The sequence below is a fragment of the Cheilinus undulatus genome, linkage group 11 (genome assembly GCF_018320785.1).
Source record: "Cheilinus undulatus linkage group 11, ASM1832078v1, whole genome shotgun sequence".
Classification (NCBI taxonomy): Eukaryota; Metazoa; Chordata; class Actinopteri; order Labriformes; family Labridae; genus Cheilinus; species Cheilinus undulatus.
Window position 1 is genome coordinate 39,654,768 of NC_054875.1, and position 25,553 is coordinate 39,680,320.

Here is a 25,553-nt window from a genome sequence, read left to right on the forward strand (position 1 = left end):
TGCAAGGAATGAACGAAAATAACCTAACTTGAATATCTGGTGTGATTTCAACACAACCCAGAGTCCCTTACATATTGTGAGGCCTATTTATTCATACTGAATTATTATGATTCCAATACCAGGTTTAAATGTTTCTAATTCATCTTTTTTTTTTCAGTTTACCATCCGCGTACAGGCTACTCAAATCGATCTCGGTGCAGCTCTACGTCTTCTTCTGTCACTAGCCCCAGCCTCCTGGAAACTCCTCCTCCTCCTCCCGTGACCCAAACTGCCCCTAGTGAAAACCGCCCTCCACCAACCAAACAGGTCAGCTGGTGAACCGCACAGAACCCTCAACAATAACAGATATCTGTGTGTCTGTGTGTGTGTGTGATCAGCGGTGTTAACAATCCTTTCTACCTCTCCTCTCAGATTTTCCAAGGCAACAGGCGTACTTTCCAGGGTCAAGGCTATCACTCAGGTGGTCAACGGTATAACGGCGGCTCTTACCATGACAGGAACCCTGGTCGTGGGAACCACCGCTACCATGGTGACGGTGGCTCTTCTTCGCATCATTCTAACAACTCGAGAGGTCCCCCGCGCTCCTCTTCGTCCTCCTACAACCAAGACCGACCCTCTCATAACGGGCTGCCCCAGAGGCCTCCGCGGACGCACTGCCCTTGACATTGGAAATGCTTGTCGTTTTCAATCAAACCTGTCTACTTTCCCTTGCACTCCCCTCCCCGTCCCCCTCCCTCCCCACCACGCCCCCCCCCCCCCACCCACTAACTCCTTTCAATGAAGAATAGAATACAAGTTTACATATTTCTGTCAGTTGAGCTGTAGTGCCACCTCTGCATCGATCCATTCATTCCTCCAACTTGAAAAGCTCTCACTGCTCTGTACTCGCTCTTCCTATTACATTTCTCCCATCCTGGTTAAGGTAACAGCTTCTATCTTTAGCCTCCTTTGAGAGATCTCATTGCTATGCTATAGTCAGTTCTCTGGCATTAATTTCTGCAGAGACTGACAGGACTACCTGCAACAACTTGTGCACTATTGAAGTCGAGCTCTTAGTACTCTTTCTATTTTTGCTGTGGCTTGTGTCAGCTCTCTGATTTTGCACCTCCGTTTTTTTTCTTTTTGTCTCCCAGAACCATTTCAATGCCTTCACCGTGGAAAGTGAAGTGAAAGCGTAAAAGTAGTTCTAGCATTAGCTGGGCATTTCTGTCATCAGGAGAGTAGACTTGCAATCAACACTACAGACTATCGTTAATCTTTGTAGGGTAAAAAAAAGAAAAAAAAAAAGAAAAAAAAAAGAAGAAACATATCAAACTGTAATCCAGAGATTTTCATATGGCTGCTAAAAACTTAGGGAACTTGTTAATGCTCAACAGACAAAGAAGTGTTTGAGGGTAACTGTGAACAGAGAGGGTGCTGTCTTAAAGGGATAGTTCAACATTTAGGAATTAGCTTGTTTGCTTTATTGGTGAGCATTAGATGAGAAAGTGGATACCACTCTTATGTCTGCACTGTCAGTTTGAATTTGCAGCTGGTCACTTTTGTTTTGCATGAACACTGCAGGAATAAAGTAACTGGGATGTATGCAAGATGACAAGAAGAATGTTTTATGCCATGTATTGATGATTTGAAATGCTGATAATTGACTTGCTGTTTATCAGCCTCAAATAGTGACAGGTTTATCTTGTGAAAAACTACAAATTTTGATTCAACAGCTAGTCATGCTAATGCTAAACCAATATGATCAGCTGCTAGCTCTGGCGTATTGTTTACATTACAAATATAAGAGTGATATCAATCTTTTCTTAACTCTCTGCAGGAGTGTTAACAAGCAGATTCACCCAAATGTCGCTCTATGTCTTTAATTGTTGCCTAAGTCAGAGATGAATTGCCCTTCCTCCCGCCAGCGGGACTATCATGTGTGTTGTTGTCCTCGGCTTGCTGTCCATTCTTTTATAACAAAGAGAGGGCTCATTACCTTTTGTAGAATATTGTTCGATGATATGTTAAAACTCACAACAAAGGAAAATGTCCAACATGCTGTGTCTTGACATGTATTCTGATGGATTTTCTTCCACTCACACCATTTGTTCTTTGTGTTTTGTTGTTATATGCACATGAATGGCATATTAATGACGTGCTTGCCTTTTAGTCACAGAGAGACTTCACATTTGCCTTTCTAGAGACGTGGATGTCCGCATCATGATGGCTTTCTAATCAGATGGTACTTATAGAGCAAGGCGTGCCGTTTATAAATATATGTGAGAATAAATGCAAGGTCTTTTCTTCCCCTTTTTATATTCTCACTTTACCCAAGATGTGACAGTAAAATAATCAAGCTGATGAATGAATTGGAAGGATGAGTTGATTTTCTGATCTTTTTCTCTATGGCTGCCAAGTAGACGCTTCATGGTTGTTTGTAGGGGTTAAGTCTCTTTTTTTTTTTTTTAGTTTGTGAACTAAAAGCTGGTGAATACCTCATTGGCGATATTTCACACGGCCTGTTTTCTTACAGTGGGCTCGTATAAAGGGACAGAGACCCCTGGGGATTCCTTATCTTGTAGTTATGTACATACAGTTTGTGGAGCTGCAAGGCTGTGGTGTGAAACTGGTTGTTACATTATTGCTGCATCTTCATATTGTGTTGTCTTCCTTGGAGCAGACTTTTGGTGAATTTAAAATATTACGTTTTCTCTCAGTCCCCTTTTTTGTTTCCTTGTAGGTTTTCTGATTACTTTGGGAGATTGTTCTTACTATTAGAGATTAAAATATAATCATTACTCCAGTAATTATATTACTGAATTTTGTGGAGAAAAGGGCACCATCTAGTTTGCTGTCTTTGATAAATATGTGCTGTAATGACAAAAAGTGTTTAGTCTTTGACTGAAAGAAATGGTTTAACATTTTGGGAAATACTCCATTTACCTTTTTACTCTGAAAAAAACTCAAATGTAGAATAAGTGTTATTTTACCTCTTCTATCAATTGTAGGCTGGTCTCATTGTTGCTGAAGATTTTAGCTCTTTATTATTAAGGCACATAATGCAAACAGAGAGAAACAAAAGAGAAAAAAATATGGTGTATCTTGAGACAATACTGTTCTGTCTTTGAAGGATAAAACATTATTTTTCAGAAGTAAACGTACGTATCCCAGATGTTGAAGAGCTGAGACGTCGGACGTAATACGTAGACAGCCTGAAAATGAGCCAAAAAACAAGGGGAATGTATGTTTCATGTCCCAGTAAAATGACCAAAAGCAAACTAAAATTTCATTTAATGCACTACAACTCGTTTCTTATCACGGTAGTTTATTTTAACGTTGGACTCTCGACCATTAATCTTTATTTGCCGGCCCCATTTAGAACACAGACAAAAAAGGAGAAAAAAACTCGGAACGCAGACAAGCGAACAGTACAATACCATACTACCGTAATTACACTCAACATTTGCGCGTTTCAGCCTTAGTATCAGATGTTTAAGAGCAGTTGACGGTCGACGTAACTCAAACAGAAGCTAGGGACAGGGGGAAATGTCTGGTTCACGTCTCAGTCAGATAAAATACCTACCAACAGCAACCTAAAAAAAAACAAGAATATGTTGTATGTCTTGACAATAGTTTTAGTGTTTGACTCTTGACTGTTGTGTCATTCGCAGACATTGCCAAGCTAACTACCGTAATTACATTTAAGCTGCGCCTTTCACGATTTCCGCGTTAACGTCTCATGTATACAATTATTTAAAGAAGCATCTTTTTTGTTCTCTGCTTAGTTTTACGCTGGCAGTACACTTGAGTCCAGTCTTAATGCTAAACTCTTTAGCTTTCTGTCTCCTTTGCTACATCTCACCAGAAATGTGGAAAACGTATTTCCAAAACTGTTAAACTATTCCCAAAGTCCGTTTTCGAGGTGGTGTCAAATATTATGAAGTCACAGAGAGATGCAATGACTGACATTGAAGATATTGTACCAAACTTTCTTCCTCATGTTGATATTTTCTGCTGATAGCAGGCCGCAGTTTCCAAGTAGCAGATGATGGACAGATGAAAAAACAAACTAGCTTTTATTCCAGCTTTCTTTGACGTTGGACTCGTTCAGTCAACAATCAAAGAGAGATTTTGTCTCACTTTAACCACTTTTTATGTTTGTTTTACATTCCAAACTTTAGGAGTTTTAGTTTATCGCCAAAGAAATGATTTTGTCCCGTAAGTTGTTGCCTTTTTCTTCCTTTTTTTTTCCAACCTGTAAAGATGTTCCAAAGGGGATAAATCCAACACTTCACCTTCTCTGCTTCTTACTCCCAACCCTCTTTAATTTCCCATTTCCTGTATATACATATATGTAGCTATATAATTTTGTGCTCACATGGGGCATTTTGTATGTGATATTCATATTAGGCATAAAGGAGGTTAAACATTTAGTTTGTTCATTCTTTCAGTAATCTATATGTCCTTTCTCTCAAGACAACCTTTCTGAGACAACTGTAAACTCAAGTGCCTTTTCTCGTCTCCCACTGATTCTTCAACACCCCCTTCCACCAGAATATGGACCAAAGACATCAACCGTCCCAAACAACCCTCTCCTCTCTTTCTCCCATTCACTGAATTGCACACTTTTCATTTACTACAAATAAACAGTTTGCAATATTGAATGTGCATGTTTGTGTTTTTTCAGTGATTATAATCAGACTGACCAAGAAGACAAGAATTAGGTTTAACAGCATTTCTGCCCATGAAATGAGTGCAGCTGCAGCTTGGGAAGAAAATCAAGATAATAGCTTCTTTTGACTCCAGCGGTTAAGTGACCTAAAATAAAATGCATGATTCCAGATAAAGATTGGTCATTTTAATGCAGATGAGAGCGTGACTTTTGGAAATCATGCACATTATGCCTGTATGGCCAGCAGAGGGCCCCCTTACTCCTAGTAACAGTGATGTAGCAATGAAATGTTGCCCTACGTTCACAATGTTACCTAAGGTCAGTAGTTCCCAACTTTTTTTCCTTAGGGCCCCCTACTCACATCTGATAAAAAGCTAAGCCCCCCAGGATCAACTTGGAAATATTTAACATAAATTTTAGCATTTTCGTGACAAAATCCCAACATAATAGGCCTACATACACCGGTTCTTGACAATAGATAAAGTATAAATTATCGATTGTTACAATGGTGTATTAAGGCCACTCTTGTGGAAAAAAAATCAAAAGTTGTTAATTTGTGAAAAAAAAAATGTTTTGACTTTAAAAGCTAAACTAAACTGCAGAATTTTTTACACTATAAAGTAAAAAAAAAATCCAACCATTGTTTTCAGTTTGGTGTCTGTAAATTTTTTACTCTACATTGTTGCATATGTACGATTTTTTAAAATGGGCATTTTATGTTTGTAGAGTCAAAATTTAATACTTTTTAAACCTGGAAATTTCAAGGTTTTTCTTGTAAATTTCTGACTTTTTAAACTGAATTTCTGAATTTGATTTCTTGTCAGCATACGACTTTATAATCTCAAAATTTTTTTTTTTTTCCCTAAAAGTTTTAAATATTTTTGCATTAAAAATAGCAGCTTCTCCTCATTTTGTAATCTTTCAGGTTGGCCCTAAAACATTGGTGTCTAGTAGTGGTTTGGAAAAATATATATCGGTTCATATAATTTTTGTCAACATCAGAACAGAAAGGATCTTGCGCCACCCTAGGGATACCCAGACCTTAGGGGAAAAAACTGGGGGAAAAACGTAAAGACCCAAAGGAAAGGGAAAATGGCTCTTGAGTAACATTACATATAGTTGAGAACAAAATTATTAGCCCCCCTGTGAAAGTTTGATTTTTTTCAAGATTCTCCCAAGTGTTTTTTTTTTTTTTTTAACAGAGCAAGGAATTTTCAACATAGCATTTATAAACATACTAGTTATCTTTTGAGGGCATAAATTATTTTTTATTTGCATAAAATAACAACTTTTTCAGAAAATGCAAAAATGACCAGGGTCAATATTATCAGCTCTCTTCAAGAACTGACCTTTTAACTGAGCCATAACACTGTTGTGCAGTATGTTTTAAGTTTACAATGCCCAAAGCTTGTAAAATCAAGTTAAAAGTGTTATTTCCCAGCTTACACACAGTATAAAAGTGTCAGAAAGGGTTTGAGCGATTACTTGAGAAGGCACCATGCCAAAACCGAAAGAAATCGTTTAGACTTGATAAAAAACATAGTTGATGTTCACAAAGCAGGAGGATATAAAAAGTTATCACAGCATTTCCAAGTGTGAAGAACTAGAGAGAGAAGTATAATCAGGAAATTCAAAGAGAGCCACACAGTCCAGAACAAGCCTGGCAGAGGAAGGAAGAGAAAAATTTCAAAGACCCTGGAAAGAAAACTAGTGAGAGATGTGTCTAAAGACCTAAGAACAACAGCCAAGACACTAGTGGATGACAGCTAAGTCAGGAACTGTAGTCGCAAAGAAGACCATCACTAGAGTCCTGCACAGGAATGGACTGAGAGGTTACAGACCAAGAAAAACTCCCCTTTTGCAGACAAGACACCTTCAAACCAGACTGAAGTCTGCTAAGAACAACCTGGAGAAGGATTATATAATACTGGAAGCGTGTCCTTTTGTCAGATGAAACTAAACTAGAGCTCTTTGGCCATAGAGATGTTTTATTATGTTTGGAGAAAGAAGGGAGAGGCATATCACCCAAAAACCATCCCCACAGTGAACACGGTGGTGGGAGTATTATGATGTGGGGATGCTTCAGTGCATCTGGAACAGGAGACCTTGTCAAGGTGGAAGGAACCATGGAGAAAGAAGGATACATGGAAATTTTGAAGAAAACCTGAAGCAGTCAGCAACAAAACTGGATCTGGGTCATCCCTTTGTCTTCCATGATAACGACCCAAAACATACGTGGCTCCTGGTAAAGAACCACATTCAGAAGACTAAAGTGAGAATGACTGAGTGGCCTATGCAAAGTCCTGACTTAAATCCCATTGAAAATCTGTGGGATGAATTTAAGACAAAGGTCCATGCCAGAAGACAATCAAATCTGTAGGAGCTTGAGAGATTTATAAAATAAGAATGGGCTGGGATTGCTCCAAGAATGTTCTAGCTGTTCAGGAGTCCTGGGTCTTCTTTGCTGGATTTTTTCTTTAATTGATGCACCAAATGTTTTCTGATGAAAGGTCTGGACTGCAGGCAGGCCAGTTCAGCACCCAGACTCTTCTACTGCAAAGCCATGCTTTTGTGATAGATGTGGTACGTGGTTTCTTACTGTCTTGATGAAATGCGCAAAAAAAGTTGTCTGGATGGGAGCATATGTTGCTTGAAAATCTCTACATACTTTTCAGCATTGATAGTGCCTTTCCAGAAGTGTGAGCTGCCCATGCCATAGGCACTAATGCAATCCCATACCATCAGAGATGCAGGCTTTTGAACTGTCGGCTGATAACGAGCTGAATGATCCCTCTCCTTTTAAGTTTACAGGACATGACGTCTATGTTTTTCAAAAAGAATTTTAAATTTTGATAAATCTGACAACAGAAAAGTTAAACTTTTTGCCTCAGTCCATTTTAAATGAGCTCTGACCCAGAGAAAACAGCAGCTTTCTGGATTGTGTTCACATACGGCTTCTTCTTTGCATGGTACAGCTTTAAGTTGCATTTGTGGATGGTGCAGTGAACTCTGTTGACAGACAATGATTTCTGCAGGTGTTCCTGAGCCCATGCAGTGAGTTCAGAAGATCATGAGAACCCAGTATTGACCTTCTGCCTTGTCCCTTGCACAGAGATTTCTTCAGATTCATTGAATCTTTTAATGGTATTATGTACTAAAGATGGCTGGGATATTCAAATTTGTCACAATTTTACATTGAGGAACATTTTTCTGAATTGTTCTACCTTTTTAGATACAGTTTTTTGCAGATTGGTGAACCTCTGCCCATCTTTACTCGAGACTCTACCTCTCTAAAATGTTCCTTTTAAACCCAGTCATATAACTGACCTGTTGCCAATTAAACTAATTAGTTTCAAAATGCTCACTCCAGCAGTTTTTCATCACTACCACTTACTTTTCAGACTTTTGTTGCCCTGTCCTTACTTTTTTGAGATGAGTTGCTGCTATCAAATTCAAAGTGAGTTTATGTTTCATGTCATGGTAAAAATGTCTCAGGTTCAATATCTGATGTGTTGTTAATGTTGTGAATAAATTTTCTGCTTATGAGATATGAAGATTGTCGCTTTCTTTTTAACTTACATTTTACATAACGTAACTTTTTTGGAACTAGAGATGTCGAATCATAGCAAAGTTCTAAAATCTGATATCGTGACATCTCTAAAGGGCAGTTTGAAGTTTCGATAGTAAACTATCAGTGTGACACCTTGTTTATCAGTTATTTCCTTTAAACAAAACTATGCAAAAAGACTTTCACAGAAATGTTACCTTTGTTCTTTAGATCGTGTTTAAAATGCTAACAGAGATATTGCATCACCGTGGAACTGCCAGTAAATGTTACTGAAGCTGACAGGAATATTCACAGGTGAAAGTGAAACTAAATAGACCAAACTTCAAAGAAGACTGGGAAACAAACAAACCTTGATTCATTGATAAATTTGAATGGGCTTTTCTGACGCTGTAGCATGAAAACTATTATATATAAATGTGAAATATGGTTCTCACTTCCTGTTATTACAACACAACCATTCTTCTTGTTCTCATGATTTATCTAAAAGACTGGCTGGATTTAAAGAGATTCCAAATGAAAATATTATTAATTTCATTACAAATTTAATCATGATTAAAACAGTTTGGTCACGCTGCAGAAGCAGACTGTACACGCAACAGACATTCAAAACACTGTACACATAAAAAATAATGGAAATAGTGAAAAACATAATGTTAGCTGAGCCGACAGAGATGAGTCATACGTCTGGGTGGGAGTTGTATCACAGTGCAGCTCAGAGCCCCATCACAGAGGGAAACACAGCAGCACCTGCAGGAGGAAGAAGAGCAGTTTCAGTCCACTCAGGCAGTCCTTTCACATAAACTCATTATTTCTTCCTCATCATCATCAGCACACATCTCATTCTATGTAATGCCGTACTTTTTGGGCTACCTTGACCATCTCCTGTGTCTGAATCCGGGACTTTCCAGTCCAGCTGGCGACCTTTTTCGTAGAGTCCTTTCAGGACCTTCCTCACTTCATCACTCCCTCCTCCTCGACTCAGCTCCAGGTATTTCCTGTACAGCTGCAGCGCCGTGCGTGCGTCCTCTATGCTGTCGTGGGTTTCCCCCTGGATGTTTAAATCTTTGAAGAAAGAAACAGTCAGAAACAACTTGTAATGATTCATTTCAACTGTTAGGAAGTAATGCAGGTCTTTGAACACCTCAGCACAAACATGTTGGTGTTACCTGAAGAGTAGAGATAACTGAAAACTACCCTACGTTTGTCAAAACATATCAACAGCTATGGATCAAGAACATACTATGAGGAGGAAAGTGTCTGATTATCGACACAGGAGCAGATATGCAGTTGTGTTTATTGGCCCTGAACCTGTGCTGCAGACAACTGAGTTAGTCCTATTTAATATTAGCATTAACAGATTCAGCCTTTCTCATTTTCAGTTGTTAGCAAACAGTTCTTTAATCAAACATCCATCAGTAGTGGAGGATTATTGTCTTTCATAAGGAATCATGATTTAGGTTTAACTGGGTAACTAATGCTTTTTCTGAGACAGTTGGCTGTAAGCTCAAGTCACTGGTTGCTGAATGATATATTTGTAACTATAGATTTCTTTTAGGTTATTTGAAGACAATGCTCAGAGCAAAACTTAATTCTCATAGTCATAGCTTTGACTTACCTAGAAAGTACCAGGCAAGAAATCTCAGAGAAATCATCCTCTTGCGTGGCAAGTGGAAAAGGTAGACGGTGTCAATGACTTGATCTTTCAGAACCTTAAAAATAAGAAAAAGACAATTCAAGTCATCACGGTAAGATTTATTTCTTAATGTAACTTAAACTGGGAACTGTTCAGCACAACAGAATAAACTGTAATTCTAAAACATTCATCTACAGTTCAGAAAAAACATACCAGTAAATTAATAACCCTGAAGTCTTTCTGTAAGCCGTGGCCGACAAAGCGAACTCCTGTGTCGATAAGAAAGCGCAGCTTCAAATAGGTCGACTTCAGCGTGGTCAGATGCTTCGAAGAAATCTTTGCATCCAAGTCTCCTGGTTTGATGCCAGAGTATTGTGTCAGATAGTCGACCACCTGAGAGGAACAAAGATTCAGAAATGCCAGTGGTGAATATGTGAGCAGATAACTAAAAATAAAAATACCATCCATAAATGTTGCCTGATTTGGGAAAAAATAATAATCATGATTACTTTTACTGATACTGAGATCATAATTATTAAACATGGTTACTCTGTGATTTTACAACATTTGCACCTGTGCATGGAATTCAAATTCGAGGGAAAATCTGAATTATTTTGTTCAAGGTGTGACTCCTCAAAAATAAACTGGCTCCACATAATTGAGGTCATTTGGCCTTTTATTTCAAGTAACAGCTGCCTTTCTGTCAGCATGCAGCAGAGTAATCATTAAACCTAAATTCTCTTGCTTTCATTAACATGGGAAACTAAAATTTGTGTCAAAATTGAAGCCAGCATGTGTCTACCCCACTCTCTCATCCCTGTTTCCAGCTCTATCCACTGTCCTATCCCTCTATTAAAGGCAAAAATGCCCCAAAATAAGTCTGGAAAAGAACTCTTTTAAATGCCCTGCATTACTATAACCAAAATAATTTTAGTTTCCTGCCTGAGAGGCATAAAGAGATCAGAAAATATTTCAAATAAAGAAGCCATAATCAGACTGCAGTTATATTACCTGCTCCTGAGTAGAGATGTAGTCGTCGATGAATGGCACTCCCTCGTTGGGGCCCTGACCCCTCACACAGGTGATCCTGGCCACAGACATCTGACTGGGCTTGATAGTGGACTTTGTGCCATCACTGCGCAGCTCTGCCTCCTCCTACAAACAAAAACATAAGCAAGATTTAATTTTTGGAGCTTTGGCTTTAAATTCTATAAATAGAGTAAGATGAAGTATTCTGGCTAGATTTCAGCTGGTGAGTATGAATTCATTTTTTATTAATCAGAGTGCATGGTGTTCTAACAGGATTTTTCTAACTGGCATGTACATGAAGTAACGTACCTGGTTGAGTGTGACAAATTCAGCGTCCAGCCCCACCAGGTCACCCGCCTGTGGCATTTCGCTCACCATGAGGGGGATGAAGGTGGCGTGACTCTTCCTCTGCTTCCGAGCCAGTGAGGCCTCAGTCAGCAGCACGCTAGCATCTATGGGGTTTTTAACTGAGACAAACAGTGAAAAATGAGCAGCTGAAATAATGCACTTTACCTTTACTCTTAAGTTTTTGAGTCCCAAAACTTACTACGGAGGTCGTATTTGGTGTGATAGTTTCTCTTGGCATAGTACAGGATGGCCGGCACTTTCCAGCTCAGGTCAAACTGAGCAGCTTCTGGCTGTGACAATAAAAACAAAAGGAATTACTTTACTCAGCTGTAAACACTGTCTGCCTTTAAGCAGCATTATATGTCAACAAATATAAATATTACCTTGTCGATTGGCTCAATTAAGAAATCATTGAAGAGGTACCACTGCTGATGAGTAACTCCCTGAAGGAAAAAATGTTGGGATACTAATTTTAAAGCACATAATTAATGTAACAAAAAATACCACAAAAATACTAGTAGAAGATGGTCATTGCTGGGCTGTGCTGTGAAATCAGATATCGAGTCACCTCTTTTCTCTGATGGTACGTCTCTCCCACTTTGATGTGTGCTATTAAGTTTCCTCCTGTGCGAGCATCCAGGATGTGAGACACCGTGACGACCAAATCATAAAGAGAAGCGCCCTCCGCCTCCTCAGCAGCACTCAACTGATCAGAGACAAAAAACAGTGCCATGAGTCATAGTGAGCTGGGAGTCTGGTTAATAAACAAGCAAGAACAGATCATCCAAGTCAGTGTTTCTTCCCTTACCTCCTCTCCTTCAGGCCAGCTGCTGATCTCCAGGCCTTGACTTTTACTGATGGACATCTTTAGAGTGAGAGGGATCCAGACGTGTCGCAGATCCTCCGCTCGGGTGTCAAAGGTGAAGCCCTCCATGTTGCAGTCCTCCCCACTGCAAGAATGATAGAGGGGCAAAAGGAAGAGCTTATCGATTCATCATTTCCCAAAATATTGCTTAACTTAAATACTCAGCATGTCACCTTCTGATTTTAATGTTTATTCTAAAACTAAAGAGGCTGAAACTATCAAACAATCCTTGGAAATGCACTTTTTCAATCAATTATCTAAAAAGTTGCCAAATATGTTTCTGTCAAAAGACAAATAAATAAACGGAATGACATTTGAGTCCCCGGTTGTTATGTTAAAGCATTTTCAAAGAAACCAAATATGTGTGATTTTTTTTTGTTGTCAAAGATCGAGAAGATTATGGACAGAAAATGAACTAGGATCTAATGGTGCACTCACACTAGGAAATCTGTACCATGCCCGAACATACCTAACCCCCAAAGTCAAGCTTGTTTGACTAGTGTGAGTCCTCTGTACTGTGCTCAAGCATGTTAGACTTCCCTAGCACTTGACAGAGGTAGAAGAGGTGGCCATCAGCACAGTATGATTGCACATGTATGCAAACAGGCATGTGAGGGCAGTTTCAACATGAAAAATAATCGATGACACTGTTACTTTTGGCAATCATTTCAAGCAATGGCAGTGTTCAAGTGCTGTATTCAAACTAAACTTCTCAAAATAAGCCACAAAGTGAGCAAAGCTGTCGTCATTATCTGTGTATCTCTCTGTTGTGCTAACTCTGGAGACCATGCATCTTGTAAACTACATGTGCCACAGATGTTACAGCCTGATCTCTCCTCAGTCGCCTGCTAAGGACTGGTTGGGCTTGGAGCAGTATGAGTGCAGGCTAGCAGGAGACTGAGAAGGGGGGACAATCATGCTTCAGAACAGTGAAGGGCAACTGGTTCTAGTGTGAGTGCTATAAAACTGTAGGGTCAGCACTCAAAAATGTGGAAGAAAGCTTGTTAAAATGAGTTTGTTGTGTCTTTTGTACTGCCTTAGCCAGAATTTAAAAGAAAGGACATTTTTGAATGCCAACCCTTTAGTTTTCATGCAAGTCTTTTTTGGTCACACACCTTCAGAGGTTGGATCTGTCAAGTGTGCTCCTATTTTGTCCTGTCTAGTGTAAGTGCAATCTAAATAATCATCAAATCGAACAATTTTGATCAAACATATCACAATTAAATGGCTTGAGATACAACTCTCTTTTTCACCAATCACTTTTTTAACATTATTTTTGGTCTGTCTTTTTTTCGTCAGAAAAGCTGAAGGTGGACAGGAACCCAGTGACGCTGATAGAGATTACATGCAGCATGTTATGAAGAGTTTGAAAAGCTTTTGACACCGCTAACCATGACTTTATGACTTTTTTATAATTCTGATAATTTGAATGCTTGGGCCTTGAGTTACTTGAGTTCAGTTTTTTGTATAAAAGGAACAATAAAGTTCTTGACGTCATTCTACACCAGAAAGTGTAAAACAAATCTCTATTGAAACAGAATCTTTCTGTTGTAGCTTTTTTTTCTTTTTGCTTGGTATATTTTGATATTTTTCAAGATGTTTTAAATAAACAAAATTTAAGAAAAAACTGTGTTCAGATGTTAGTGAACTAAGGAGTCATAAGTTGTGACTTTAAAAAGTGGTGAAAGAAAACATGCATGTCTTTTTCACCAAAAATAAACCCTATTCATGGATATTTTGAAAGGGATCTTACTCTATGCACCACTCTGTGGGCATGGGCGGAGGTTCTTTAGGTTTTGGTGGTTCCATCGCCTCCTTTTGCATGGCCTTGTTAAAGGCATACTGTTAAAGAAAACAAAATATAAACACATTTAACAAGAGGAACATGGCCACAATTTAAAATTCCAAGTACATCTAAACATGGCAGTGAGGAAAAGTGGCAAAATTCAACTTGCCTCTGCCTGAACTTTCCAGAATTCAGCCTCTTTAGCGCTGTTCACCTCACAGTTGATGACCAGAACATCAGGCAGGCAGCGAATGTTGCGTGTCTGGACCTAAATGAAACAATCAGACACGCTTATAATGCAGAATCATATGAAACCGGAGTACAGATGTCTGGTCATATACTGCTCATGTGGCTGAACGGAGGCTGTCACTCACTGTGGGCTGATACTTCTCACAGTTTTCACACCAGGCCTGAGTGCTCTGCTCCAGACAGATGCTCTTCTTCAAGATCTCAGCAAAGTCGTATTCCTTTATTGTTTTATCTGATGAGTCAAAGACAGATAAATGTTTGTTGAGCAAATAACAGAACCAGTCACTCTGAGTTTGAACTTCTGTGGGAATAAAGGAGAACAAAAGAGGACTATAACGTCACCTTGGGAGCTCTGTTCAGGATAGTGCATGGTGAAGAGTAACGTGAGGGAGGTACGGACTGTCTCTTTGCCGCAGCGACACAGACTGCTGTTCTCCACTTCACAGCCAAACAGTTTTCCAATTTCTGACTCACCAGAGGAGCCCAGAGAGCTGGACCAACACAGCACAAACAAATAGGTGATTCCTCAAACAAAGCTTTGGGTTTAGAATAGCTCCAGACTTTACGGTAGTAACTTTTACAGATTTGTAATTTTTTGCTGTAGTGAGACATGTCTGTGTTGGCTGCTCTGACCTGCTGCTGGCTCCCCTGTAGGCCTGTGGGCCCTCCTGCTCCTGCGTCTCCTGGTGGAGCTGTGTAAGTATGAAGCGGTTCCAGCTTTGGATTAGACGACCGAGTCTGGCCTTCCCTGTTTGCTCATCTGAGTCTGCAAGGATCAGACCCAACGCTGAGGCCTCAGGGATGGTGCGAAATGCTCGGAGGAAGTTACTGGCCTTGAAAGAGGAGGAAAGCATGCATGTCAGCCAATTAGCAATGACATCTAAACACCTCTGAAAGGACATTTTTGAGTGCCGACCCTTCAGATTTCATGAAAGTCTTTTTGGTCATGCACCTTAAGAAGTTGGATCGTTAAAGTGTGAAGTTTTTCCGCAGGGATCATCCTAGTATTACCGGGACTAAGAGGAACAGATAACCTACCTGGCATGGATCTCCACGAGACAAATCCAACATGTGGAAGAGGAAGCCGAGCTCACAGGCCAAACAAAACTCCTTCTGGCACAAATGATTCTGGACTAGACAGCGGATTGGCTCCAGGAAATATAAAACCTAATGTGCCAACACAGAAACAGAAGAAAAACTCCACTTACTTGAAATCTAGCACACTTAAACAAAAATGCCTGAAAAATAGTGGAAAAAACACCATACCTGAATCATACAGTTGCAGTAGGCATTGGGGATGTGAGGCTCCAGACCAGCAAACAAAGTTCTGTTGTAGTGTTTGAAGTCAAAGTCCTCCAGCCCAAGTTTCGAGTATTTAATTGTGACCTGATCATGAGCACAGACATCATTGCATATTCAAACTCAACTTGTCTTCATACATAGATATTAAACAGATAGTTGTTAGATTACATAAAACCACACAGAGATCTGTCGAACCTTTCTGTACTTTTTGGGCACCATGTAAAGGTGTGGCTCTTCATCTCGCCCAATCGGTGATTCAGGGACCTGGTTGTAGTTATCATAATCAAGCTCCACATCTTTTATTTTGTAAGGGACCTGGAAAAAAGAGAAGTGATGTTTCCCATCAGGAAGCTGTAACTAGTGCTGGACAGTTGATTAACATTCAATTTCAATTACCATTCTGGCTAAGAATGATCATGACGTAAGATAATCAAGATAAAACAATTACTATGCTACATGATGTGTTGATTTTGTTTAATCCAAAGGTTTTGTCATGTGTGGTAAATGGAGCACACCCTTACCCTCTACAGCAAAGCGTATGCTCTTCCCCTCCCACCAAAACAGCTCTCACTTGAATTTAAGTGAGGAGCAGAAGGAGCATGGCATGTACTCCAGTTAGTTCAAAAAGAGCTAAAGGGGATGACCGAGAGGCAGCTGCTGGTTACTAAAAAGCTAAATTAGCCTTAGTTATATCAAACCACTCTGGTTTTGAGCAGCTGTACAAGGAACAATGTAAAATAACTGGATTAAAAATTTGAATCGTGATTAATTTCAGAATAGCTGTAGTTAATTGTGATTAATCACACCCTTTTTATTACATTTTAAAGTTCCATTATTTTGCATTTTAAACTGTGTTTGTGGGGTTTTTATTAAGTTTCACTGTCTTAAACTAAGGGTATCCGACTTCTTGACCTGCTTTTTTAACAGGAGATTTTAACTTTAGACCTTGATTAATCATGATTAACTTGATTAATCTTGACAGCCCTAAAAATAGTTTGCAGCATTTGTTGTAGCTGCCCTTCAAGGCAGCACAACAAATTAATTTTGTCCCACTCTTCTTTGCAGAATTGTTTTAACTCAGCCATAGTGGAGAGTTTTCCAGCATCAACTGCTTGTGTAAGGTCACACCACAGCATCTCAATTGGATTAAAATCCGACTTTGTCTTGGTCCCCTCAAACCTTTAATTTTGTTTTTTTTTAGCCATTCGTCGTTGCACTCTTAGAGTGATTTTGGATGGCCGGTCACACCTAGAAAGGTTCACCACTGTTCCCAGTTTTCTCCATTTGTGGATAATGGCTCTGACTGTGGTTCGCTGGACTCCCAAAGCATTGGAAATAGCTTTATAAACTTTTCCAGACTGATAGATGTCAATCACTTTGTTTCTCATTTGTTCTTGAATTTCTTTGATGCATTTCTTTTTGAGATCTTGTAGCCTACTTCACTTTGTCTGACAGCTTCTATTTAAGTGATTTCTTGATTCAACAAATCTGGCGGTAATCAGGCCTGGGTGCAGCCATTGAAATTGAACTCAGCTTTCCAAGAGTTGTGGTTGATCAAAGTTAACTCGTGATTTAACGTGGGGGGGGGGGGGGGGGGTAATTACTCTTTCACATAGGGCCAAATAGGTTTGGATTCTTTTGTCCCCCCTTAATAAATAAAATCATCATTTAGAAAATGCATTTTGTATTCACCTGGGTTGTCTTTGTGACATATTAAAATTGGACCGATTATCCAAAACATCTAAGTGTGATGAATATGCAAAAAAAAACCCATCAGGAATCAGAAAGGGGGCAAATACTTTTTCACAGCACTGTAGCTGCATTCATGTCTGACTTTCTGTAACACTGTTTCATGATGTACCCAGTTCCCCTTTTCTGCTTACAATTTTAACCTTTCATTATCATAAAGGCCCTTCTAGGTACGACTGTTGCAAATTAGCATTTGGCAAAAACACCCTGAAACATGCATGTGGTGACTATTCCCAGTTTGTCTATGTATACTGTATCCCTGCCAAAATAATAATCATAAATAAATAGATTTCCACACAAACTTGTATAGTGGTTTGTAAACTGTGATCTTAATATCAATAAAAATGTATGTTTTTAGGGTATTTTCAGTGAAACAATTAAAAAAAATGTTGTTGTTTTTTTTTACAGCTATGTGACACATTTTCTTTACGTGTGGGTCTTGGGCAGGCTCAGCTTTTCTTTGGTACATGTAGAGGGGCCTCAAAGGAAAATGGTTGGAAAACACTGCCATAAACACCATAGAAGCCTTCATGAATAAAACATCTGAGGTAAAAAGATCCACATTTCTTTTTTTTTTAACATGCCTGGTTCCGTGGGCGGGTACGAGGGTTTGCTGCATATCCAATAAATCCGACAGTTTTCATTGTGCGCAGGATTTCTGGGTCTACAGGAGGAGCTCGTCTGTGGGAAAGGAGAGAGAAAAACGCTTACAACCCTTTCAACAAAATACAAAGTCACACTTGCCCAAAAAGAAACACCAATTTTGAATAGTTTCTACCAAAAATAAACACCATAACTCTCTTAAACAATCTACTAGCAGACTGTGGCATCTATCATACTGGCAACTGAGACTGAAAAATGGTGGATTGTCCTGTTTTCAGTAAAAAAAATAAATTAATAAATTTAAAAAAACTCAATTACCCTACATGAAAAAATGTTGGTTGTTTGATAAAATTGGCTACATTAGGAATTACAGTCCATCTTCAAAGTTTGGTGAAAATTAGCTTAATGTGTAACTTAACCATGTTTATAAAATCTAGTGAAATATTTGAAAAAATGAGAAAACAACACGTTTCTAGGGAGATTTGAATTGATAATTCCTGGATGTAGCCATCTGAAGAAATGTCATCAATATGACATAATCTAAAAGACTGACATCACCTCTGAGAGGTCAGTCAAGGATGAGTGCAAAAAAGGGAATAAACAAGTTCCTCATTATGCATAAATGTTTTTTATGAAAATGAAGATGATTCACGTCACGTTTGGTGTTTTGGTTTCGTTCTGTGAAGTGGCTTCACCATACGAAAAATAAACCAGGCTGTAATCTGTAGTTCTGCATTTGTCAACAAATCCCACGAACAGACATAAACCAACAATGAGCTTTGTTTGTCCCTAAAGTCTTTCCAGCTTCTCTCTTCTGGTCTGTGGGATAAAGCCTGAAACCCACAGGTTCCTTCCTAAGAAATAAATCTTGAAAAACAGTCAAGATGTTTACTTTTTTCCAGTAGATGCTCATTAAACTGTCACAGCTGCGATTTATAGATTTTATAATTAAAAAGCACAAAACTAGAGTGAAGTAGATGGAAACTATTTCTAGGTATTTACTTGTGAAGTGTTGAGTATTTACAGCAGGACAGTGCCTGTAAAGCTGAATTATCATAAAATGTTAAAGGTGAGAACAGCAGAGGTAAAGAAAACTTTGTAACTAAGGTTGCATACATTTTAATACTTTTGATTACCACTTTTAAATTGATCTATTAACAACTTTTTCAAAAGATAAATTTAACTGAAAATCAGCTTTGCTGTCAGGTCCATCCAGATTCACAGATCAGCAGATACTCAAAACAACATATACTATATCAGGGGTGTCAAACTCAAGGCCCGGGGCCAAATCTGGCCCGTGGTACGGTAATGTCTGCCCAGCAAGATCATAGCATATTGCCATTATAAGTGGCCTTCCAGTATGAGGTCTGCAGATTTTCTCAGGTATAAAAATGTAAACTTAACCTTGATGATTTCAAATATCCTTGTTAAAGTAATCAAAATCTGAAAAAGTAAAGAGTGAAAATCAGAGATAAAAAGACAAGAATTTTGGAAAAGAAAATTTGTGTTTTCATTTCATCAAAATTATGACTCATACTTATGATTTTGACTTTTTATTGCATATTTTGACCTTTTCAATTTGAATTTTTTACTTTTTATATCATATGTTGACCTTTCAGATTCACAGTTTCAAATCTGAAGTCATGTTTTGACCTTTTATCTCATTATTTCAAATTGAATGATGTTTAATGAGGGTCACCAGCTAATCCAATACCAGGTCAACTGTGACAGCAGTTCCATACATGAGACAAAATAAAAATTTATATGATTTAAGTTTTTGTAAATGAACTCTCGCAGCCTACCAGCGGTACTCCCACACTTTGGGAAGCACTGCTCTACAGAATGAATGGGCTCAAATTCCCCACAGAAACCATTAAAAAATCTTGTGTACATGTATTTGAATACAATGCCATTGCATGCAGTTTAGAAAGTGTTGCCTGCCATTTTTGGTGATTAAAGCAAAAATTACCCTATACTTCGTTGCTAAAATGTATTTTTGTCGTTGTAATATCAAAACAGATATTAGTAATTTTAATTAATTTTCACAAGAATCACACTAAAGTCTAAATCTTAGAGGTGCACTGATCGATCGGCCAAAATCAGTATCGGCGCCGATTTTCTTAATTTTAGGAGATCGGCGATCAGCCGATCCTTATACATAAGATCGGTGGATAAGATTGGTTTCATATGCTTCTACCTACTAAAATGTGAAAAATGAAAGACTAAAGGAACTGATATAATTTAGTAGTTTGGACAGCAATGCCTTAAACTTTTCATTTATATTTGAGAGAACTACCTCATGTGCAGTTAAAAAAACAAGCTTGTATTGTTTCACGGGTATTGTTCAATGTTATTCAATAAAATAAGATTGGAACATTGAAGGTGTATGCTGTGAGTTATAAAAAATATCGGTATCATCCAAAATCGGAATCGGCAGGTCAGGCTTTTTAAAGATCGTTTATCGGTGATCAGCCAGAAAATTGCAATCGGTGCACCCCTACTAAATTTGTGACAGCCCTAATTGTGACTGTGTTACCTGGGGCTGGGTGTAGCCAGTGAGGAGGGCCAATCAGACAGCAGCTGCTCAGTGCTGGTCAGCGGCATGGGGATGAGTGAGAGGGGCAGCAGGTCGTGGTTCCAGTCTAACTGAGGAAGAGTGTCCACGAGACAAGGCAGGGGGAAATCAGTCTCCCGAGAGTAATCATTAAAAGAAACCTCCGGAGCATCTGACCAAAGGTGCACACATCCCCCAGAGTCCCCGAAGGCCAGCGCTTGTTTGCTGGAGGATACATCAAAACTCATGAGCAGCTGACCCACAGTGTTGACGTGAAAAATGTCAGCCACGTTGGCGAGTCCAGTTGGCTCACAGAACTGGCACTGACCTGGAGAAAGAGGAGGTGGAACACTAATTATAATCTATATGAAAAGGTAATTTTATAAACCTGAGGGGCTGGAATGGAAATAACGTTAAATACTTGTTTATGTGGTGTTGACACTTATTTCCAAACACCAACAATCAGAGACACAGGTGGAACAAAATACTGATACAGCAAAATATCAATATCTCTTGAAGTAAAGTTATTGAATTGCTGGTGTCTAGATTTTTTAGGGGAAAATTCCATGTTGAAGGATAACGGTCATCCCTCCCTATTCCACTGCTGGCCTGGACTCAAAAAGGTGTGTGATGTTATTTAAAGAATGATGAAGGGCAGGAAGGCCATCCCTAACAGCCAAGTACAGTGTCATTAAATTGGAAACACTAAGACACCTCTGTTTAAAAAGGTAGAGATGCGGGCGTGCAGATGATCGAGTGGTTTAAGGCGCTACCCATGTACGTGGGCGGCCTGGGTTCAGATCCAGCCTGAGGCCCTTTACCACATGTCTCTCCCCACTCTCGTTCCTGTTTCCAAGTCTAACCACTGTCGTTCCTCTATCAAATAAAGGCATGAAAAGGCCCAAAAAGAAAAATCTTTAAAAAAGAAGAAAAAAAAAAGAGGTAGTGATGCAAAAAAATAAAAGTCTTATTGCAAATAGTCTCTATTTTTTATGAGGTTATTTAACAAAACTCCCTAAGAGGCAAAAGTGTAGGTCTACAAACACACTGACCAATAAAAACAGTAAAAGGAGGCCCAGCATTGTCCCATTCATACCTGTCTGTGAGATGATCGCCAGCCTTGATGTGTAGGTGGGAATGAAGCGCAAGAAGAGAGGGTCCACATGCACCTGTAGGGGTGTCACTGCACGCATCATACGGAGGTCATACACCATGAGGAAACGGTCGCATGCCAACCCATTCAGACCTCGACTGGAGAACCCGCATGCAGCCAAAAGGTTTCCATGAACATCGAAGTCTGAGAGGCTGCCGGAGAACGCATCGAACTCATGCTCCATCTTGAAGCTGCGCAGATCCCGCAGGGTTACCTGTTTTTGACAGAGGGACATGTGAGTTTGGTGTGAAGGGGACAATGCATCTGTCACCAACAGATTTCTTTACATAATTTTTTCCTTTAGTCTTTTTTTTTGTTAGTTTTTCAAATCAACATCATGCAAATTTCCAAAGCAGGATATTAAATGAGTTTGAAGGTAAGTTTCAGACTGCTATGACAGAAATGAAGGTATTGCATTTCCAAATCCCAAATCATGCAATCACTATAACAACAGCATAAACTCTTTGAAGAAACTCTGAGCACAAAATAGCATTTTAAAAAGAAGAAAACACAGACTTTGCCAGAAGTGTGCCCACAGAAGAAGAAACGGCTGGTTTGTCGCATAATTGCCACTCCTGGTACCTCAACATTGAACTGTAAGTACAAAGAAAACCATCAGTGTAATGTTTTAAATTGTTATTTATAAGTTATATGTCAAAGTTTAATGCACAATACAGTGGTACAAGCATCAGTTGGACTTACTATCTTACCTTCTGAGTTTCTTGAACAGTATTTAAATCAACTTCAACCACATAGTTTTGTAATCCACCCATGAGCAAGGTGTTGTTATCTGTCATGAGAAGACTGTGCATGTCAGCACCTTCTTCCATCCTGAAATAAATACACATAATGTCAACAAAATCATCCTAAATCCATCTGCAGAATGAGAAATCATCTTTAAGCTGCAGTTTTTTAAATCCTATTTTGGCACAAGAGCATTTGTCTCTGTCAAGTTTTGTGTCACTTACGGGTAATCAAACATAATAAGGCCCCCACGAGTGTGACATCTGAGGTTAGATTTGGAGAGGAAGAGGACGCCGGTTTCCAAACTCTGAATGTGTCGAATGTCATCCGCTGCGTTCACTTGGAAAGAAGAATGGCGGACCATCGTAGGTCCGAAGAATGAGGTTACGTGACCCTAAAGAGAGTAACACACAGAAATGAAATTAATTAAATGTAGGTAAAAGACAGAAAACCAGAAGTTTTCACAGAAATAATGTAGTCTTTCCTTTTTAAAAAATGAAGGTACTTCTACAAAGTGAAATAGTGGTACTATTGTAAACTGTAAGGCTTTTCTGCAGGGCTTTTAGTAAGACATTCAAGTATTACTTAATACAAAAATAATTACAGCCATTCCTTCGATGATGTAATTGCACGGCCTGACATTGCAACTGTGATTTGATGAATTGTGCAACTCTAGAAGTCCCATCTGCCCTGACTTTCATAATCAGTGCATCACTATTTACTCGGAGAGACGGAAAGCAACCTGCATGATTTATTAACAGCTTTTACTAACTTTATATTAACCTATACTCATGTCTCTTACTCTGTGGTTTCCCATCCAGAGCATTTCCTCCTGAAGATCAAAATGTGTTGCAGTGACCGGGATGCCAACTTCTGAAACAGCACTGTGCAGCTCTGAAAACATGCCCTCCACCAGGTGCACAGGCTCGGGGACTGTCACGGCCAGCCCCTCTGGATCAAGCTCCACACCTTGCAGTAAGTTGGGGTTGAGGTGCGGGTCCATGGAGGGTTCCATCCCCGCGTCCAGGGTCCCGTGAAGGCCGGCTGGATACTCACCCATCCCAGGGTCGAGACCGTCAAAGTTCATCATGGATATGGCTAAATCAACCTGCAGATAGATCAAAACTTCCATGAATGGCTTGCGTATAAAAGTCAACAAATAAACCGTGTTTATCGTGGCCCAATTATTGCCTCCCAAGTTCAGACGGACTTTGTTGTTAGCTTCATTTTGCACCCCAGTTGCTAAACCCGACAGCTAACTGCTACAAAAAAGCCTCAAAATCAGAGTGTTGCTCGTTTAGTACTTTGATGTGCATTGCAACGTTGTCTAATGCTTCACATTTCACAGAGGGAAATGTCATTATCGTTATTTGGTCCACTGAGTGTCGTTAACCGATGGCTAATAATGCTAACGTTAGCACACTGTTGTAGCTGTAACTTCGCTTCCTATATCCCATAACCCGCATTACTACACACTGTAGGTTACTTTTTTCAACCCAAATCGTTAGATCTAAGTATAAATGTATAAATGTCACACTAACCTATTACTGTATAATTATTTACCACACAGGAGTCCATGCTCACTCCATTCACAACAATAACACACAAAAACAGAACACTTCCGGTGCAAACAGGGTGCGTTCAAGAGAAGCCGAGAGCTCCGGTGTTTCATATTCTCATGTAAAAGTCACTTTACTTTTGCACTGCGGCGTTTTTACAGTTTTTGTGTACTTGTATATGAGAGTTTATAAATGTATGTACACACACTTTCCATCAACCAATGTTATCGTATATAAGTTCAACCTCTTCGTATGGAATGAATAATGAAAGCTTCTACGCCAAACCGGGCCACATGCTCTGTCAAGAACCCTGAAGGCACCAAGGTTCACCGTGTTACAACAGTAAACTAACTGTTAATTTGCAAAGCTGACCTCATTAGTCGACTAGTCGACTAATGAAACCAGTTTGTTCAAGATACACATCTTGTGTCTTTTGTTATCTTCTCAAAAGTAATTGCTTCTTTATACCACACTTTCTACAGTAATTATTAATAAGAAGCTTTAAAAAGCAAAGAGATAATGCAATGCTCCCCAAAGTGTGGACCAGGGCCCGCTAGTGGGCCGCAAGGGGTCAGTTATAATAACTTAGCTCATAGACATTAAAAAGGTATTGAAATTACATTTTAAATTGTCACAAAATACTTGATAACATATGATTTTAAAACTCTGACGCAGAGGTGGAAATTAACAAGTAACTGTATTTTTAGCTGAGTAGCCTTCAAAACTCAGCACCTTTTCACCTCTGTTGACTACACAGTAGCACATAGCGAGAGAATGATTCCACATTACATTCCAAAACAGCTGTTGTGTTTTACTTTATTATAGAGGTGTGACTTCACCTGTCTGAGATCAATATTCTCATATTTTTATTGGCCAGTTCTAAAAGTTTATATTGTACTGTACAACTCCTCAGTAGCTACAAAGGCTAAGCAATTAATCTAAGTCTAGATAAAATAGCAGGTTGAAGATATCTCTTCGACCTGAAATGTGTGCCCAAAAAAAAAAGTTACGAGTCAATATATGTGAGTCAAAATACTCAGATATTTTTTCAAAATTGCTCATACCTAGTTTCAGTGGTGATTGCTACAATGTTTAAAGCAAAATCAATACACTTTGATCACATTAGATTAATAGAGATATGTAACTCACACTGATTCAGGCGTCATGTTATGTCATCCTTCAAATATGCCTGGCCTACAGAAAAGAACAGTTTAAGTTTAATCCGTCTGATATTGTGTTGGTTAGAATTTATAATGATGTATTGCTTGTATTTGTTAAGAAATACATACGATGAGCTTAAAACATAATTGCACTTCAAATGCGATACTGAAAAAATATTGCAAGTCATTCAGCTATAGAAACTACTCAGTACCCAGTACTGAAAGTAAACTTTAAATCGGATACTTTTTACTTTTACTAGAGTAGATTTAAAGACAAGTACTTTAACTTTCAGTCAAGTAGGTAACTGTTTCACCTGAGTACAACAGTCATGCACTTTTTAAACCCTCTGCTCAGAAGTAACAAAACATGTAACATGTCATCTTTCTATCATTTATTTTGACTGATGTATACATTTGGTGTCAAGTGTTAACTGGTGGGGTTGGATGACAAAATATATAAATGTCAGTGGCTTATTAATAGTACTTTGTGGCCCCACAAACAGCTTTTCAAGTAATGTTAATTTATCTTTAAGCAAAACATTTGCATTACAATTCTCTGTTTATGAAACAAACAAGTGATAGATATAAAGTGAATGC

General features: G+C 38.9%; 2 protein-coding genes across 3 annotated transcripts in view; one reads left to right on the top strand and one right to left on the bottom strand.

The window, feature by feature from the left end:
* The window catches only part of spats2 (spermatogenesis associated serine rich 2), a 35,667-nt gene extending 31,026 nt beyond the window's left edge, over window positions 1-4,641 (top strand). Inside the window, exons 12-13 of the mRNA XM_041799358.1 lie at window positions 158-306; window positions 412-4,641. Of these exons, the coding sequence (XP_041655292.1) occupies window positions 158-306; window positions 412-663 (401 nt within the window). The 3' untranslated portion in view covers window positions 664-4,641. The remainder of the gene's footprint in view (window positions 1-157; window positions 307-411) is intronic.
* A 4,112-nt stretch (window positions 4,642-8,753) lies between these two features.
* pan2 (poly(A) specific ribonuclease subunit PAN2) lies at window positions 8,754-23,877 on the bottom strand. 2 transcript variants are annotated; one of them, XM_041799442.1, is made up of 26 exons: window positions 23,779-23,877; window positions 23,040-23,345; window positions 22,462-22,631; window positions 22,204-22,324; window positions 22,010-22,087; window positions 21,437-21,707; window positions 20,323-20,668; window positions 17,768-17,864; window positions 15,630-15,749; window positions 15,399-15,518; window positions 15,171-15,299; window positions 14,766-14,965; window positions 14,475-14,623; window positions 14,258-14,364; window positions 14,053-14,151; window positions 13,851-13,939; window positions 12,041-12,182; window positions 11,801-11,938; window positions 11,616-11,675; window positions 11,432-11,522; window positions 11,194-11,351; window positions 10,867-11,010; window positions 10,069-10,248; window positions 9,838-9,931; window positions 9,093-9,284; window positions 8,754-8,969 (listed from the first exon to the last, which is right to left on the bottom strand). In XM_041799442.1, the coding sequence occupies exons 2-26, from the start codon at window positions 23,325-23,327 to the stop codon at window positions 8,935-8,937; spliced, it is 3,618 nt and encodes a 1,205-aa protein (XP_041655376.1). In that variant the 5' UTR covers window positions 23,328-23,345; window positions 23,779-23,877; the 3' UTR covers window positions 8,754-8,934. The 2 variants fall into 2 exon arrangements, with proteins under 2 accessions (XP_041655376.1, XP_041655375.1); XM_041799441.1 differs by having other exon boundaries at window positions 9,081-9,284.
* Between the last annotated feature and the right edge of the window lie 1,676 nt (window positions 23,878-25,553).

What these genes read in the sequence shown, in the direction of transcription:
- pan2 (XM_041799441.1), bottom strand. Translation starts at nt 23,327, where the DNA reads ATGATGAACTTTGACGGTCTCGACCCTGGGATGGGTGAGTATCCAGCC. An exon ending in CGTACCATCAGAGAAAAGAG is followed by an intron (nt 11,676 to 11,800) that starts GTGACTCGATAT and finishes TTTTTCCTTCAG; the next exon opens with GGAGTTACTCATCAGCAGTG. An exon ending in AATTTGTCACACTCAACCAG is followed by an intron (nt 11,011 to 11,193) that starts GTACGTTACTTC and finishes TTTTGTTTGTAG; the next exon opens with GAGGAGGCAGAGCTGCGCAG.